Here is an 18,278-nt window from a genome sequence, read left to right as displayed (position 1 = left end):
CTCCGGCTCCACAAGCTCGGAGGACTTTCTGATAGCCTTATTCAACATGAACACTGCCAAAAAGCAAGAAAGCAAAGTCAGATTTTCTTCGTTAAAGCAGTAGAGCATAAAGATAAAGAGAAATCCTCACCCTCGGCCTCTTCGTCCGAAGACGAGATGTCGAACACGACGTCGCCCTTGACGAGCTCAGACTCCGTGTATTGTTTCCTAACTATGGGAATCTTGTTGAGCTCGCCATCGAGCTCGTCCAACGGTTCAGGCCGAGGGTGACGGATAACGGACTCCGGCCCTCTCCAGGGAAAACTAGGAGCCGCGGTCCTATCATAGTAGAAGAAGCGATTTTGCCACTTCGGCCACTTCGTTTTACAAAAGGCCCTAAAGGGCTGTAAAGGGATCAAGTAAAACCAAGACCCCTTCCTCTTAAATTGAAAGAATTTAAGGATCGCCTTCAAAGACAAATCCCTTCCTAACCTACGGAGTTCGGCAGCGAAGGCCGACAAGTGCCTCCAAGAGTTCGGAGTCACCTGGCCTAAAGGAAGCTGAAAAAAATCTAGTAAATCTATAAAGGCAGAAGGGAGGGGGAAACGAAGCCCGCATTCTAAGCAGGCCTCGTACACGGTGACGTAACCCTCCGGCGGGGAGTCAGCCCTGTGATCACCGTCAGGTACCACCGCCTTCCCCCCAGGAAAAGAGTATTTTTCGTAAAGGGATATCACAGTATCCTTACTCAAGATACTGTGAAAATACTCTACGGTCTTCTCCCCGGATTCTTTCCGGCTAGAAGACCCCTTACCCCCTTTCCTAACGCTACCCGACTCCGAAGAAGAAGAAGAAGACATTTTTCTTACTTTTTGAAGGTGAAGGTAGTCTGAAGAAATTTTTGAAAGCGGAAGGAAATTTTTCACGCAGAAGATAGAGAGTGCAGAAGAAGCCAATAGCAAAGGTGTTCAAATGATGAAGAAAGACGGTATTTATCAGATTTGGAAAAGATTTCAAATCATCGCACCGTTTCATATCCCACCTTTTCAGGATTCAACGGCCGGATTTTACTGTCGCATTTAATGCCGCATTTAATGCAGTCACGCGCAGGGCACGTCCCCTGACTTCAGCCTCCCCCGTACCCTTTTCCAGAATGCCGAAGTGACTCGCTTCGCCGAAATGAATCACTTCGCTTTTCGGGGGGGGTAGTGATGGGGTACGTACTAAACAAGCCCAATAGCAGTGACAGCTCGGCCAGCCCAAAGCCCAAGAGTTCAGTTCGGCATTACCAAAGAGTTCGGCCTCAGCCTACAGCTCGGTAAAAGCCAACCAATCAAGCTCTGCTCTCAGGTCGGCATCAAGCTCTACTCTCAGATCGGCAACCAAAGCAGTTCGGTCTCGGTGTTCGACCGAACAAGGAGTTAGTGGACCCATACCGGATGTCCAACACACCCACTACCACGTGATGTCAGTTCAGGCCACGATCGTAGGCCATGACCTACGCTTCACCCACGATCTTAGGCCATAACCTACACGACATCCACGACTTAGGGTGGTGACGCAAGCCATGATCTGAGTTCATTATATAAATAGAACTTAGATCTGATAGAAGAGGTTAGAATCTCTCTAGAGAAACAATCATATAGCAAGTCTGTGTTGTAAGCTGTATTTGGCAGATCAAGCAATACAAACCTGCCCCCATTTCTCCCCGTGGACGTAGATTTACCTCAGTAAATCGAACCACGTTAAATTCTCTGTGTCGTGATTTATTTTTACGAGCATTTATCATCATCAATAATTCGCGGAATCATCAGTAAAAAACTTTATATCCATACGGACCATACTCACCCAACCAGTGGTGGAGTCTTGATTATCAATGGAGATTCATAGAAAAGAAATTTAGCTTTGTCACTATTGACAGTTTAACGGTTGTCATGAGGCATCTCTCAACTGATGTTGCCTCATGTACTTAGCAGCAAGGGAAGCACGAGGGATGATCATTTGAGAGAAATAATCAAATAATTAGTTGAGGAAGCTAGAGATACATACGATACGTATACGTGGTTGATAAAAAAAATATCAACGTTGAAAGAAACGACAATATCAAGAAAGCGGTAATGATGCCGTCGACGGTAAGCTGTGTGAGAGAGGTAATAAGATAGATATAATCAGTAAAACAAAATGAGATAGATTGGCGAGAGAGATTACTACCGAAGTAGTGAGAAATATCGGAATAAGGGATCATATTCGCTGACCTTTCAGAATTTAGGATTAATTTCGTTGACCTTTCGGAATATGGGATCGAGGCACGCGAATTTTTCAGAGCAAGGGTTTTTGCTTTTTTCTTTTTCTTTTGTCTTCTTTTACATATTATTTCCCTTACAAAATTTATGAATTGCCCAAATTACCCCACATAATATTTAAAACCCCAATTCTAAAATGCCAATCGTGAATTTGATAATTTTGAAACCCAGTTGATACTTCCACCATATATCCACCGACCACTCAAAACATAGAATTGTCAAGGACGGAGGTTTTGATCTCATGAGCTGCTAGCTTAACTTGTTCTAATTCATGCATAAGGGTAAAGCATTTGCGTACAGATAGTGAAGCAATTATGGGCGTATATTAGGAAACACAACCTTCATATTACAGAGAACAAGACAAAATTATATGTGAATCTGTGATGATGTTCTGCGACTTGTTTTTGAGACGTATTGCACTAACATGTTCAAGATGAATAAGTTGTTGGCAAAGCATATTTTGCAACTTGATCAACCTCGCTTGTACATTAGTTTAACTGTTTATTACTGTATTCCTGAACTGCTTGTAGAAGAGACAGTTCAAGCCAAGAAATCTGTTCATAAATTTTGTGGGGTGGTGGATCGGTGGTGGTCTGGTGGAAGTTTCAGAATTGCAGTTTCAAAGCGTTTCATAATTTGTGTTTCAAATCTTACGTGGGGTAGTTTGGTCAATTCATAATTCTTGTGAGGAAAATAATAAGAAAAATGAGAGAAAAAAAGAGAAAAAAATAAAAAAAACCTTTATTCTGAAAAATTCATGTGTTTCGATCCCATATTATGAAAGGTCAGCAAAATTAATCATAAATTCTGAAAGGTCAGCGAATATGATCCCAAATTCTGAAATTTCTCGTGGTGAATGTATTGCCAAATAGTAGACCGGAGAGTAAGAATTTACATAATCGAACAAAAATTTAATTCATAAAGAAGAGAAGGCACGATCAAATAGTGAGAAATTAGATTAATACGAAAAAGTACTCCTACAATTGTTAGAAAATAGGAGTACTACTAAAAAAAATTAGAGGGTCCATTTTTATGGTCCGTGAAATTTGTCAAACTATCATTTTAATTCCGTGAATTTTGAAAATATCATTTAAGGTCTGTCAACTATGAATTAATATCAATTGAAGTACTTTTTTAATATTTCCAAGTTTTTCCGGATGAAAAAACCCTCAATTATATATTGATACCTCATTTATACATTCACTCTAATTGTATTAAACTTATCACATACTCATCTTATATAAAAGTCTTTACTATATATGTTTGATGATTTTTCTAAATATAATTTAACACTCAATATTATCCCTTAATTTTGTGACATGCAAGAAAAGTTCCTTTTTCAACTTTTTATAATTAAAGAATCTTAAAATATTTTTTAAATATGGGTACTCGTAGAAATTAATGTCACAGTCAATAGACACTAGTGATACTTGAAAATTGATATAGTATCATTTTATTATTGAAAAATATATTAAAATATTTTATTTAATTTTAAATACTATTTGTAAATTAACAGAATTGCCCTTCGAGGCATTGAGGATATTTTCGTCTGGAAAAACTTGAAAAATAGTAAAACGTACTTCAATTGCGTACTTCAATTGATATTAACTCATAGTTGACGGATCTCAAATGATATTTTCAAAGTTTACGCAACCTAAAATGATAATTTAACAAAGTTCAAGTACCATAAAAAAATATTCCCTCATAAAATTATCAAAATATTCTTTACTAGCTCCCCTACTACCATCTCCAACAGTACTGCAAAACCTAAAATGCAGTAGAATATTACCTCCAAAGGTACTGCAAAACCAATCTCATTATAGGTTTTTGATGAAAATACTTATCTTTAGGTTTGCACTAAAAGAATACCAAAAAGATTTAATATAAAACTAATCCTGTACATAAGAGTGTGATACACATTTTATTAACTTTTTTTATATTTACTTATTTTCATATTTTAAAACCCTCAATCAAAACAAGATTTTAAAACATAGATATAATTCCGTTTTAAAAAATTGTTGTAATTAATTTTATTGAAACAAAATTTGTAATAATATGAATTAAATAAGATGCTCCTACTACCTATTATAGTCTTCTAGTAATACAGGACAAAAGAAAATACAGAGTCCTCCAACCTTCGTTGAAGCTCCTCGAATCCACTATATAAGAGTCTTGAACTTCTTCTCACATCACAAAACAAGTCCATAAACAAATCCCAATTTTCTCCTCTCCAAATAAATATAAAATCAAAATGAGTATATTCACTCAATGGTCTTCCCCTTCCGACGAAGTCCAAGATTCCGACGAGTCAAACTCCTCATCCCTCCTTTCCCAGCCAAGTCTCCCCACCATCCCTTCCCTCACGCCTCCCTTCGACCTCCCCACCATCCCCGCCGCCCACCCCAACTGCCTCGCCACCCTCAAGGGCCACTCCTCCTCCATCTTCTCCCTCTCCCTCGCCGGCAAGAACCTCTACAGCGGCGTCTCCGACGGCCAAATCCGCGTCTGGGACCGCAACCCCTCCTCCTATACACAGACATCTGACAATTACCCCGTCTCCGAGAGCCGCAGCTCCGTCAAATCGATCGTCGTCTCCGACGAGAATCTCTTCACTGCCCACAGCGATCACAAAATCCGCGTCTGGAAAATCGACAACAATTCCGGCCAAGGGAGGAAGCACTACGCCGCCGTGGCGATTCTCCCCACGATGAGCGACCGCTGCATGAGCCTCTTGTCGGCGAAGAATTACGTCAAAGTGCGCCGCCACAAGCACTGCACGTGGGTGCACCACGTGGATGCGGTGGCGGCCCTGGCCGCCACCGCGGACGGATCCCTCCTCTACTCCGCATCGTGGGATAGAAGCTTCAAAATCTGGCGGACTTCGGATTTCAAGTGCGTTGAGTCTGTGCAGAACGCGCACGATGACGCTATAAACGCCGTCGTTTTATCCAAAGACGGCCACGTGTACACGGGGTCCGCGGATAGGAGGATCAAGGTGTGGAGGATGGAAGGAGCTGAGCAAAAGCATTCGCTAGTTTCCACGCTGGAGAAGCATAAGTCCGCTGTGAATGCGCTGGCGTTGAGCGGCGACGGCTCGGTGCTTTACTCAGGCGCGTGCGATAGGTCGATCATTGTGTGGGAGAGGGGAATCGGCGGCGGCGCCCATATGGCGGTGGCGGGGGCGCTGAGGGGACATACCAAGGCGATTCTGTGCCTCGCGGTGGTGGGGGAGGTGCTGTGCAGTGGCTCGGCCGATAAAACGGTTAGGGTTTGGAGGAGAGGAGGGAGTGGAAATAGCTATTCTTGCCTGGCGGTTTTGGAAGGTCACCGGAATCCGGTCAAGTGTTTGGCGGCGGGATTGGATAGTAATCATGTGAAAGGCGACGTTGATTTGGATGATTCTTATCTCATTTATAGTGGGAGTTTGGATTTTGAGATTAAGGTTTGGAAGATTAGGGTGCCTTTGATTATTTAATTTTAATTAGCTACTAATTTTCTGTAGAGATTTGGAGGGATTACATACCTTTTTTTTTGTTCTTCCGAGGTTTTGATTTTGTGTAGAGATTATATCTAAATTTGATAAATACTATTGTGATTTTGGGTGTATAACAGTGTAATTGGAAAAAAAATTATTAAATTTGGAACAGTGAGGAACGATAAATATCTTGTAGCGTGACAAGTGTAGTGGTGTGGAACGAATGTGTAAATTCTATAGAGGAATGGGAATAGTAGTGATGACTGATGATTATTATTGGCAACTTGCTATTTTGCAAGTTGACGCCCATATTGCGTGAATGGTCTGAATAGAGAAGAATCTTTCATTGAATTTATGCGAGTTTGATTTTGAATTTTCAATGGTTTGAATCATAGTATATAACTATAGCCTGTCTATATAGGATCAGAACTTTAATTTCAAAGCTTTGGCCTTAAAAATCACGGCCTAATGATTATAGTTGTAAATTTCTAAACTTTCTTCTAAATCTAATTTTGTATGGCATGTTAAAAATCTGTATGTAAATTAATCCCAATAATTTTTTTGATGCTGAAATGATTTAACAACTTACACAATGTCACTAGCAAATTTCAATTAAAACGATATCACAATATAGGCAACATAACAATGTTGTATTATAGTATATTAAATTAAATAATTTTATTTGTTGGATTATGATTTATATAAGAAAAGAACGAAATGGAATGGAGAAAATAAGAACCGAGATGGAAGGAAGTATAGTAAATGAAATTATTTAATTTAAAACGACGTCGATTTGATGTTTATAACATTACATTGTTTATATTGACGTCTGATAATGTCACGTAAATAAGTCATGTAATCATTTCAATGCCATAATCTGGATTAATTGTAAAACTTGAATAAGTCGATAGTTGAATCATTTAACCATATACTCCCTCCGTCCCAAGGTAGATGACCCCTTCCTTGGGCGGCACAGGAATTTATGCAAATTTATTTTGTGTGTTAAGTGGAGAGAGTGAAGAGAGTAAAGTAAGAGAGATGGAATAAGGTAGAGATAAAAGTGTTTCTATTTTTAGTAATGAGTCATCTTGATTGAGACAAACAAAAAAGGAAAGTAAGTAATCTTCAATGGGACGGAGGGAGTACTATTTTAAAGGTGATATGCAAAATTAGAAATTTAGCAAAAGTTTACAAAATTTATATGCAAATATCCTTAATTATTCATAGTTGTGAAATAATTGTGGACTTCAATTTGGGCTTGCTATTTAAATCAGTTGGACTGGTTTTAATTGATGGCCCGTTTATGTTTATTGGTGACCCAATCCTGATTTGGCCCAATACTTAAATGGACCCTCAGATGGCTGCCACGTATGCCACCCCACACGGATCATGACGATGAGCCGTTGGATCTAGGGTGTGTTTGTTTGTGGAGTTAAACACTCCCTGAGCCGTCTCGACCCCTCAGTCTGTTCACTTGCCTCTCTCTCTACATGCTTTCTCTCTGGCTTCTCTCTAGAACTTTCTCTCTCTCTCTGAAATGGCTTCCGATCTTCTTCTCCGGTGACTCCTTCTCTGTTTTAGTGAGAATCGAGTGTGCATCTCTCAACTCCTGTGTTGATTCGGAGATTTCTTTGGTTTCAAACGGTCGAGTTCGATTCTGGCTGTTTGGTGAAAGATCCTCGGTTGATTTCTTAGATTCATGGGATTTGTGTGTTCTTGAAGCCTTGTGGCTGTGGTTGTGAGTCATTTGATGTGTGAGGTGGCTACTGTGTTGTAGTAATCGGAAACCCTAGGTTTTGGGGTTCGATTGTTTCACTGTGCTCCCTTGTGATTTGTTGGAGAAGATTGAGGAGGTCCTTGGCCCTGTGCAGTCGTGTATGCGACCTGAGCCATATCCTAAATATTCTGTCCTATTTCGTTCTTGTCTTTCTTTTGCGATTTAGATCTGAAAGGATCTTGTATATTGTGTTACTAACTTGTGTATTAAGTGTGCAGGAGATTCACAGTGTATAGCTTGTGATATTTGATCGGTTCAAGATCTAATATAGGCTAGGGTTTATTGTAATCTTGTACTCATTGCATACGGTTCTAGTTGTAACAAATATTTTGTAATTGGCTTGTTCATTACTGAGATTAGCCTTCTCGGTGTTGATCTAATAACAAAAATAAGTCCCGGTAATTAGTGAATCCTAAGTGATCTGATCCCTACAACAGTAATGTGATATATATAAGATGCCATGGTGATTATTTACACAATCAAAACGAAACGGAGTATTTTAAAGTCATGTGACAACTGACGACGACATAGTAAAATTAAGAAAAATAAATTTTAGATCTTTCGATAAATGTAGCTTAAAAGCTAACGAGCGTAATCAAATGATAATTGAAAAACAAGTTATCAATAAACTATAAAATGCAATCGATGGTAGTTTAAAAAAACTAATAATTCTCTAGAACACACGAAAAAAATCATCCACATAAAGCTAGATTAGACTAGCTACAATAAGTTTGACATTATAATTATGCTTATTGTTTGTTTCGTCTTCTTCATGATCATGATTGTACTACAAACCTAACAGCGTTGAAAAATTTTCAATTAATATTATGAAATTTATGAAGGTTTAACATCAACAATGAATCATTATCTTAATTACTTAATCAATTACATTAATTCCTAAAATCATTAATTTAACTATATATAGCATCATCAACGGAGTACTATTTTCAGAATCAAAATATTTATTAGGATAAAACGTCAAAAAGAGAATTAATTATCCAAAGTTGAAACAATTTCAAATGCGCAATATTTTAGATTTTCTTTTAAATTTGTCCTTCATTTACATCTTAAAAATAATTAATGATAAAGTGGGCTGGAGTTTGGTTAAAAGAGGGTAAATATTACTCGTTTCTGAGACATTGACATTAACTTTTGGAGGCAACACACAAGCTCGATTATTGTTAATTAGATTAAAATTAAATAAATAAGTAGGCCGATGCCCAATTAATTTTGTCCTAATTGTTCTAGAACATTAACATTTATTATTATAAAATCATGTTATATCATAGTGTATAATCTACGCCATTAGTACGACGACACGCTAATATTAGTAGTACAAAAATATTGGTAGTTTCGTTCCATACAATGTTTGCAATTTGAAAATATATTTTTAAAATAGGCAATCTACTGAATAAAATCAGCAATATTAAAGACTGAAAGTCAGACACTACTCCAACTACATTTTCAACTGGACTTGATGATTTTGATTAGTGTGAATACAAAATTGAGATGTGATTAGTCAGGTTCATTAATAAATTAATTTTGCGTCATCTGTTTTGACATAATTCGATATTTGCAATTAATTATGTCGAGTTCTTTTGCGACAGGTGGGGTGTTAATTTGACTATAATTTAAAAATTCGTACAAAAAATATGCAATCATCTTTAATCACATCATCAATCGTAGTAATTAATTAACAAAGCATATTTTTCACTAGTACACGAACGTGTGGAACTGCTGATATCAATTTAAGAAAGATATATAAGACCAAAAGTAATGTCTTCTTCATCTTCAAAATGGGTAAATATTGGAGTACTACATTTTTAATTAGCTCTTAATTATATTAGTTATCAGATTTTGATTCCGATCTGATTCATAGATGCATGCATGATTTTATTTTTCATTTTTCTTCACGAAACGACACCTAACATGGCAGTGTGGAAAAAATATACTGATAAACGACAAATTATTAACAGCTTTGCATGATTGTTTAGTGCTTATTATTAAATAAATTATAGGAATGCATAATAAGTGAGTATATAGTGTGCTTGGAATTTCTCAGCAGCATCCATCATCATCATCATTGGAGCATCATTGACAACGTTTATTGTGCCCGACTCCATAAATTATGTTTCCTAGATCGTCGGTGCAAAGATCAACGGTTACTGAATACGGATACAATACAACATATAAATTTAAATACTACAACACACAAAGACATAGGTTTATTAACACATGAAGATTGATAAATTTATGTTGTTGTGTTGATATTTTTAATGTACAAAATTGATATTAGTTATATGTTCATTAGATATGTAAATTATACTCATATGAAAATCGAACTGTGACAAGCTTAGATCGATTGAAACGGTAGTGAGTCTAGTGACCTTTGATCTAAAAAATTCCATGGAGAATGTTATCAATTACAGTAGTTCCAACATTGGGCCTCTCACCAAAATGAGAGTAATAAGTGACCAGATTTTGGCGCCTCTAAATTTAGATGGATGACCAATTATCAATCCAAATTTGCTAACATTTTTTATGGACTTCAAACTTGCAAAAACCATGACTCGATGATAGAGTTAAATATAAACGATTCAGAGTCACCAAAACAGAAGAAAAACTAAGAAAAGCAAGGCATAGGGCTGCTACAAACACCCTACAATATTCACAAAACCAAGCAAACCAAAACAAAATAGCAAGGAGAGCATCCAAGAAAACATGTGCAGCAATCTTGCAGAAAAAACATCCAGACAACAAGAACAATATGAATCCAAAACACAAGTATAAAAAACGACATATCTAACAAAAAAACACCTGGACCGAGGCTGAAGCAGTTGCAATAGCATCAACAAGGGTGAAAGAGGGAGACAAACCAAATTTGCGGCATACTCATTGAAAAAAATTCCTAAAATGTACGTTTAAACTATTTGCATCTCAAGGGCATGCATCGAATCTTGAAAAAGGAAAGTCTTTCACCACGAGAATATTCAAAATAGAGCAGAAGATTCAAGAAAATTGAAAATGTGAGAACAATAAAGGAAAAAAGTAGTATAGTAGTAGTATTAAATATAGTGCATTGAAAAATTAGAAAAATGAAATTAAAAAATTGACTCGCCTCTATTACAACAAGACAAACATAATGATGGGATAGAAGCGAGATCGAGTTTGACATCACAAAAACTTGTATTCATTGAGTAGGGATCAGACCACCATGGATTCACTAATTACCGGAACCTCTTTTTGTATACCGCAATTCTGAGATGGCTAATCACAGAGGAACAAGCCAAGTACAAAAGAAGATTACAAGATTACAAGTAATCTAAGTACAAATGATACAACTCAGGAACACCCTAGCTACAAGTCAGTCTTCTACTAGACTGAGTCCACAAGCTCTATCTGAAAATGTATACCTGCACACTAAGTAGAATTGTTAGTAACACTAATCATTTGATCCCTTAGGATCTAAATCAATTCAGAACAATCAAAGACAAACAGAGTCTCAAGCAACAAGATATTGCTCAGGTCGCAACAACGACTACACCAGGCCAAGGACCTCCTCACAGCTTCAACCGACAGTCACAAGACGAGCACCGTTGAACACAGTGGTCAGAAACCTCAGTTTCACCGACTACCGCCAACGCAACCAACTCAACACACGGATCAACACGAATCCCTTGGAACACCGCTTCGAAACACAAGAACTCTCAAGAATATCTCCAATCACAACTAGATCCAACACAAGAGTTAGACCTAACCCTAGATTTGAGAAGGACACCGAAGAAGTCGCCTAACTCAAGATCTAAACCGATGAACCTCTCTAAAACCGAGAATCACCGGTGGAACAAAGAGATCGGAGAAGATGACCGGCGAACACGGCCGGAAAACCAGAGAGAGAGTAGAGAGAAGGCGGAGAGTTATCGCAAGAGAGAGAGAGAGAATAGATGAATGAATGCGAGAGAGAAAGGTAAGTAGTGTACATAACACACAACACAAACACACTTCTCATCCAACGGCTGAGCTCCGTGATCCGAGTGGAGATGCTACAAGGCGGCCATCGGATACACAAGGTAAGTAACAGGCCAGCCATACAACGGGCCAAACTCACCAAAGATTTTGGCCTAACTAATTAATTAAATCAGGCCAGCCCAATTCAATTAATACATAAGTCCAACACCAAAATTGGTCCACATAATATCCAACATTCTCCACTTTGGACCTATTGGAAGCACATGGGGAGAGCCTTAGTCAGCTGTTGCTTTATCATAGCCTACAAGGCATTCCCTATCACCAAAGAACACAAAGTTCATTAGATAAGAAATACTAGGTTGCCTAATAAAACTCCAGATGGTAAACTAATTAGTTTTGTAGGACTTTAGGTGCCTTGTGAGTTCAAAGAGCCAAAACTCTAAGAATCAACAAGGTCTTAATTCCCACGGGACATGCACATGCTCAACCAAAATCAAAATGCAATTTTTTGATGCTTGAGAGCAATTTATCCACAGAAAGACATTTAGTACCCATATCAGTTGGGTTATTATCAGTATGTACCTTTTGTAAAAGAACTTCACCTTTTTTCCACAACATCTCTCATGAAATGGAACCTAACATCTATATGCTTAGTTCTACCATGGAAAATAGGGTTTTTACACAGGTGAATAGCAGAATGACTATCAGAATACAACACAGGAGCAGACTTAATAAATTTGAGTTCAAAAAGAACTCTCTTTAACCAAATTGCCTCCTTTATAGCTTTAGTGATAGCTATGTATTCTGACTCTGTAGTAGATAGAACTACAATATGCTAGAGTTGGGATTTTCAACTAACACAAGACCTCCAAACTGAAAACACATAGGAAGTGGTTGACTTCCTCTTATCCTTGTCATTAGCATAGTTAGAATCCACAAAACCACACAACTCAACACCTTGATCATGCTTAGAAAAACAGAGACCATACTTAGAAGTATTTTTCAAATATCTAAGCAGCCATTTAAGAGCTTCCCAATGCACAGGTGTCACGACCGCATTTTCTAAGGATAGAAAACACAGTTGATCGCGACTAGGGGAGGATTAAAGAAGCGGGGAAAGAAATAAGGGGAAAAATAAAATCAAGCATTGGTTGCGAGACATGACTAATTAAATGCTGATACATAGAAGAAAGATACTCGATCATGAAGACTCGAGTAATTGTTTGAAAAAAATTTCAAAATATCAGAGTTTTGAACAAAATAGACTTGAGTCTTTTAAAATGCACAACGGAAGCAAATGAACGCGGTTCCATGTATGAAGACATGAACCTCCGAGAGTCAAAATCTGACTGAATTAAATGTCTTGTCTCAATAGCACTTCCTCCACCACTTCGCTGCTCAACCTGCACATTTAGAAATATATGCAGGGCTGAGTACAAAAAGTACTCAGTGAACACATTGCCGAAAATTACACATATACATTTGAAAATATTGTCAAGCCATCATCACAGTAACACTCGGGGTGTTGTTGAAAAGACCCGAGCTTACTAAAAATATCACATTGGGTTGCAACCCCTTTTTCAGGTACTTAGCCATATCTGATCACATTGTGCCGTCGAGATGGTGTTCTCGCACGGTCACCTTCTCTGCCCATCATGCCAGAGGTATTCTTGTGCCCCGGGAAGGTGGCCACCTTCCACGGTCACCTGCTCTGCCCAACATGTCAGAGGGAGCTTGTGTACACTAGTCCGAGTGGGGACACCACCCTCACTGGGACCCGAATTCGACTTATATCATCATTCATAATTCACTTGGCCGTAGCCAACAGATAGGCATCATACACAAAAACATTTATGGCAAGACAACATCTTTAAAAATCACGAACATGTGTTCAAGTTTTCATAAAATAAAATTTATATTTTTAGTATAAGAAAGCTCACCTTGATCGCTTAGTTTCCTTAACTTGAATTTCTTACTCCGACCTTACTTGCGGAGATAGCCTTTTGAAAACAAACAACGTACTAATAAGACTCGAGAAATTCACATACTTATAGAAATGCATGCCCCTACTTTATTTCTTTTATCATTTGATCACCGTTAGAAAATTTTAGAAACTTGAATAATAATTAAATCGGGAAAAATTAATTAATAGTCTTTCTTTATTAAACTTAATTATTTCTGTACTTGAGAACGCCGTCTCCCTCTTTCTTTCCATTTCCTTAGCGGCCGCCCGAGGCGTCACGGGGCGATGCCGGTCGGCCCCTTGCGTCTCCACTCAAATTTTTCCATCATCGGGAACTCAATAATTTATTCGGGAATTAAAATAATTAAGCTCCAAGCTCGAATCCTCAAATAAATTCCACTCCAACAATATTTAATTTCCAAGTCCACTAGTTTAATTATGTAGCTCAATCCAACAAAATCTCCCGGCCCAAAACATAATTAAATAAATGACCCCATGGTCCATTTCAATAAATGAGGCAGCCCATTTATTCCCTCCATTCAATTCTTGGCCCAAATTCCTTTTAATTAATTTATTAGCCCAACTACTTAAATGGAAAAAGAAAAGAGGCATGAAGCCCACATTCATACTCTCTTTCGTCGTGCATCCCCCATTCCTATTCTCTTTCTCCCCTTTTTCTCATCTCCAATTTCCAATCCCTAATTTGGAGAACACTGTGGCAGCGGTTCTTTTCCCCCTCTCGCCGACCCTTCTCCTTCCTCATCCCGGAGCCAAACCGACGAGAGTCGGTCGCCGCGCTCACGCTCTCCTCCGATCATTGTCACCGGCGTCGAATCCTTTCTCCCGACGAGGTTGCCGACAGAGAAGGCGTCGCTCCCTGCCTCCCTGTGAAGTTACCGATAGGAAAGAGGCGTCGCCTCCCTTCCACGGCGTCGATACCGACCGCCGCTGCCTCCAACTCCTCACCGCCGATCCTCCGTCGCTGCTGGTGGCCGTCGTCCAGCAACCGTCTCGGCTGTCTGAAATCAGCCGCTGCTGCTGCCGCTGCACAGAGCCGGCTGTTTGTTCGCCGCTGCTCCGTTGGTGGTCGTGCAGCCCCGAAACATCACGGCAGCCCCCGATTCGTCCCGAAACCAATCCGAACCACCCCGAACAAAAAGGTTCCGATTGTTCAATTCGCATGGTAAACATATAAGTTCTGATTGTTCAATTCGCATTTCGATTTTGCCATGAGAAAGTTCAATTGTGTTAAATGCTTGAGTTATGCTATTAGTTCGGTTGATGCTATGATTATGCATATGCTTACATATATTGAAAGAAAAGAAAGGACTTGGTGTTTACCTTTTGATGGGGAAGTAAAGTGTTGTTGGATTGTAGAAATCTCCCTCCTCGGACTCCTCTATGTTTTGTGGGGTTGGTGTGTGCAGAGAGAATAGATGGTGTGATAGTGATGTGGGGGTGAAGAAAACAATTGTGTATATGTATAAAAGATGGCGGTGAAAGTGGCGTGGGTAGCAAGTTGGTTGTGGCAAGTTGCCTGCCACATTCCTATCTCAAATCTCTTTTGTCAGAGGAGGGGAAAAGATTTGTCTACTCTAATTAAATGCATCAATTAATGTTGTGTTGAAAAAAAAAACGATCTACCCCCTCTCTCTCTCTTTTTTTTAATTTTATTTGTTTATTAAAGTAACTATTTGAGTATTTATTCACTTGTTCATTTAATTTGGTGTAGGTATGATCAGTTCAAGTTTGTGGTTGTCCGCGTTGAAGTTCCCGATTTTTATTAGAACACAGGATGTATAGATTAAATTTTGTTGGACTTTTGTTGGATGTATCGGACATATAAATTTTTATTTTGGGATCTTATTTAGTTATTTATTTATTATATATTTATTTATATTCATATAGGTGTATTATATATTTGCATGTTCTATTCACTTGCCTATCGTCAAAACAAATAACGACGACAATCTATCGTAGCTAGGATTTAATCGCATAAAAGTCACTTATATAGGTAATCAAGCTAATAATTTCTAATAATATTGGCTTAGCGGGTCGTTACAACAGGACCTGGGTTAGACATGTATCTAAAACAATAAATAGCATAGGCAATGCCAGGCCTAGTACTAACCATGAGATACATCACAGAGCCAATAGCATTAGAATAAGGAATCTTGTCCATAGCTTTAATTTCAGATTCAGTCTTAGGACAAAGGTCCTTACTCAGCATAAATGTGCAGCTAAAGGAACAGAAGCAACTTTAGCACCAAGCATATTAAACTTTTCAAGAATTTTTTGCACATAAGGTTCCTGGTGAAGAACCAGAGTAGAGGATTTCCTATCCATGTGGATATTGATCCTCAAAATCGTTTTTGCATCACCAAGATCTTTCATGTCAAAATTATCACACAAAGCATATTGCGCATGCTTAATAGACTTGATGCAAGGACCCATGATGAGCATATCATCAACATAAAGCAGCAAGAACACAGACACATTATCAAGGTTTTTCACATACAAGCAAGCATCAAAGGTACTCCTAACAAAGCCTAACTTCTGCATGCATGTATTAAACTTGATATTCCACTGCCTAGGGGACTGTTTTAAACCATACGGAACCTTTTTTAGCAAACAAACATGATTAGGAAAATTTAAATCCACAAAACCCTCATGTTGTTTCATATAGATAGGTTTATCCAAATCACCATAAAGAAAAGACAGTTTTGACATCCATCTATTTCAATTCCCAATTAAAATGAGCACATAAGGCAAGCATCACTCTCACAGTACTAAACTTAACCACATGAGCAAAAATTTCAGTATAGTCTATCCCCTCTTGCTGAGTAAAACCTTTTGCAACCAACGTTGCCTTGTACCTAAGCCCCTGATGCACTATTTATTAGTACTAAGAATACTTGCAAGTATACAAGGTAGATCTAGTATAGCTAAAGGTCAGTACCGAGATATCGAACACATGGAATAAGATTGCAACTGTCTATTATATACTAAGTGTCATATACTATTTAGAGACACAGGATTTTTGGGTTTGGATTTATAAACTAGACACAAATAAATAAACAAATAACAGAAAACATAAAAATAAATAATACAAAACAGGCTAAGGAATGCAGAATTTTAGGAACCACAATCAAAAGCTAATATCCATAGGACTTCCTTGAATTACGGTCTCTAGAGTTACTAAGCTATCACAGATGTAAAACTATATCTTCTCCCGAAGCATACAATTTCTAGATTGCTACCTAGAACCGAAGTGTCATTCCTAGAACTAAGGCAACAACTCCTAAAAGCTCCTAAGATAAATTTGTTTCATTCAAAGGCTCAAATCTCTTAATTATATTGGCAAAGACGTCAACTTCTCTTCTTTCAAATTAAACTACTCATCTCTCGAGTATTGTAGTAGAATCCACATGCATTTATAAGATGGACAATCAAACAAATGTACAAGCACAAGAGAAATTAAAATAAGTACAAGAGCTAACAAGGAAAAATAATTGAATAAATAACTCAACAATTATAGCATGTTTACCAAAAATTCTACAAAAGATGTTTACTACTCATAGACAAGTAAAAACAACAAAAAATACTAGACATGAAGAAAAACAAAACAAAACCCTAGGTTGAATGATGTAGTATTCAGCATTCTCTTTCCTGGATCCACAGAGCTCCGCTCCAATGGAAGATGGAAGAATAATAATATGTGGAATACGAGATGGAAGAAGTATAGAGATGGAGAGGGTTGTAGGCTCTGAGATGGAAGAAGGTGTAGAGATAGAGAAGGATTGAAGGCTCTGAGATCTGGAAGAAGGTGTAAAGATGGAGAAGGATTGGAGGCTCTGAGATATGGAAGAAAGTGTAAAGATGGAGAAGGATTGAAGGCTCTGAGATGAATATTATGAATTAGGTTATTGGGTATATATAGGCTTGAAAAAGATTTATAATTGGTAAAAAAGTATCCTCCAAGTATTGGGAAAGATGGTAAATTCGAATTCCTCAATTAATAGGAGAGATTTGGCAACAATTTCTTTCCTTCCTTAATTTCCGCCAGCTTTTGACTATACTGCGCGACATTCGTAGAATGACCATAACTTTCTTCACAAAACTCCGATTTAGATGTTCAAGGTACTCACGCGAAGTACTTTCGAAGATGAAGAGAATGGTATGTATTAAGCACTGATTGGACTTCAAACTTATTGGCAGATGGGCTCGAACAGAGGCTGCTACACCTTGGTCATTTTTGCACCTTTTTTCTATCAATTATCAACAAACACGTCAAAATACCAAAATATATAATATACGCAATTTAAGAACATAATTTGCATGATTGAAATTTAAAACGAGCCAAATCTACGCCTTAAAACATGCAAAATCCGTGTTTATCAGTCCCTCAATCTCATCTTTCAATTTAAACAACCACTTGCAATCAACCACAGAGGCACCAGGAGGCAAAGGCACAAGGATCCAGGTTTTATTGACAAAACAAAGAATGAATTTTCTCTTTCATAGCTTTAAACTGCATATCCCATAACTTGGATTTCTGAGCCTGCTTATAAGACTAAGGCTCATTACTATCAGATTCATACACATTAAAGACTAAAGCAATTAAATTCATGCATTGACCATTTCTGTGTTAAGAGTCTTCTTCTCCTAACGAAGAGTAATCTGCAAAACACACACGAAATACCACGAATCCGACGCCCTTCGCTATAGGGTCGGCGGTTGAAAAGATAAAACTAGCGCGGAGGTCTTCTCTGTCGGCAGTGAATAGGGTTTCAAGAGTATTACGCAAGTAAT

At 38.1% G+C, this 18,278-nt stretch overlaps 1 protein-coding gene and 2 long non-coding RNA genes across 3 annotated transcripts; 2 read left to right on the top strand and 1 right to left on the bottom strand.

The window, feature by feature from the left end:
• Window positions 1-4,369: 4,369 nt before the first annotated feature.
• LOC121797153 (protein JINGUBANG-like) lies at window positions 4,370-6,108 on the top strand. Its single transcript, XM_042195889.1, has one exon. The coding sequence runs from the start codon at window positions 4,534-4,536 to the stop codon at window positions 5,755-5,757; it is 1,224 nt and encodes a 407-aa protein (XP_042051823.1). The 5' UTR covers window positions 4,370-4,533; the 3' UTR covers window positions 5,758-6,108.
• A 4,462-nt stretch (window positions 6,109-10,570) lies between these two features.
• Window positions 10,571-15,205, bottom strand: LOC121794960. The gene is made up of 3 exons (XR_006049385.1): window positions 14,808-15,205; window positions 13,444-13,503; window positions 10,571-11,818 (listed from the first exon to the last, which is right to left on the bottom strand). It is a non-coding gene; the product is annotated as an uncharacterized LOC121794960 (long non-coding RNA).
• On the top strand, window positions 13,645-15,319 carry LOC121794959. The gene is made up of 2 exons (XR_006049384.1): window positions 13,645-14,649; window positions 15,199-15,319. It is a non-coding gene; the product is annotated as an uncharacterized LOC121794959 (long non-coding RNA).
• The last annotated feature ends 2,959 nt before the right edge of the window (window positions 15,320-18,278 follow it).

The sequence above is a fragment of the Salvia splendens genome, chromosome 3, assembly GCF_004379255.2.
Source record: "Salvia splendens isolate huo1 chromosome 3, SspV2, whole genome shotgun sequence".
Lineage (NCBI taxonomy): Eukaryota > Viridiplantae > Streptophyta > Magnoliopsida > Lamiales > Lamiaceae > Salvia > Salvia splendens.
Note: the sequence above shows the minus strand (reverse complement) of the source record. Positions and strands in the feature narration are given on the sequence as shown.

Coding starts and splice junctions, on each gene's coding strand:
- LOC121797153 (XM_042195889.1), top strand. CDS start 4,534: ATGAGTATATTCACTCAATGGTCTTCCCCTTCCGACGAAGTCCAAGAT.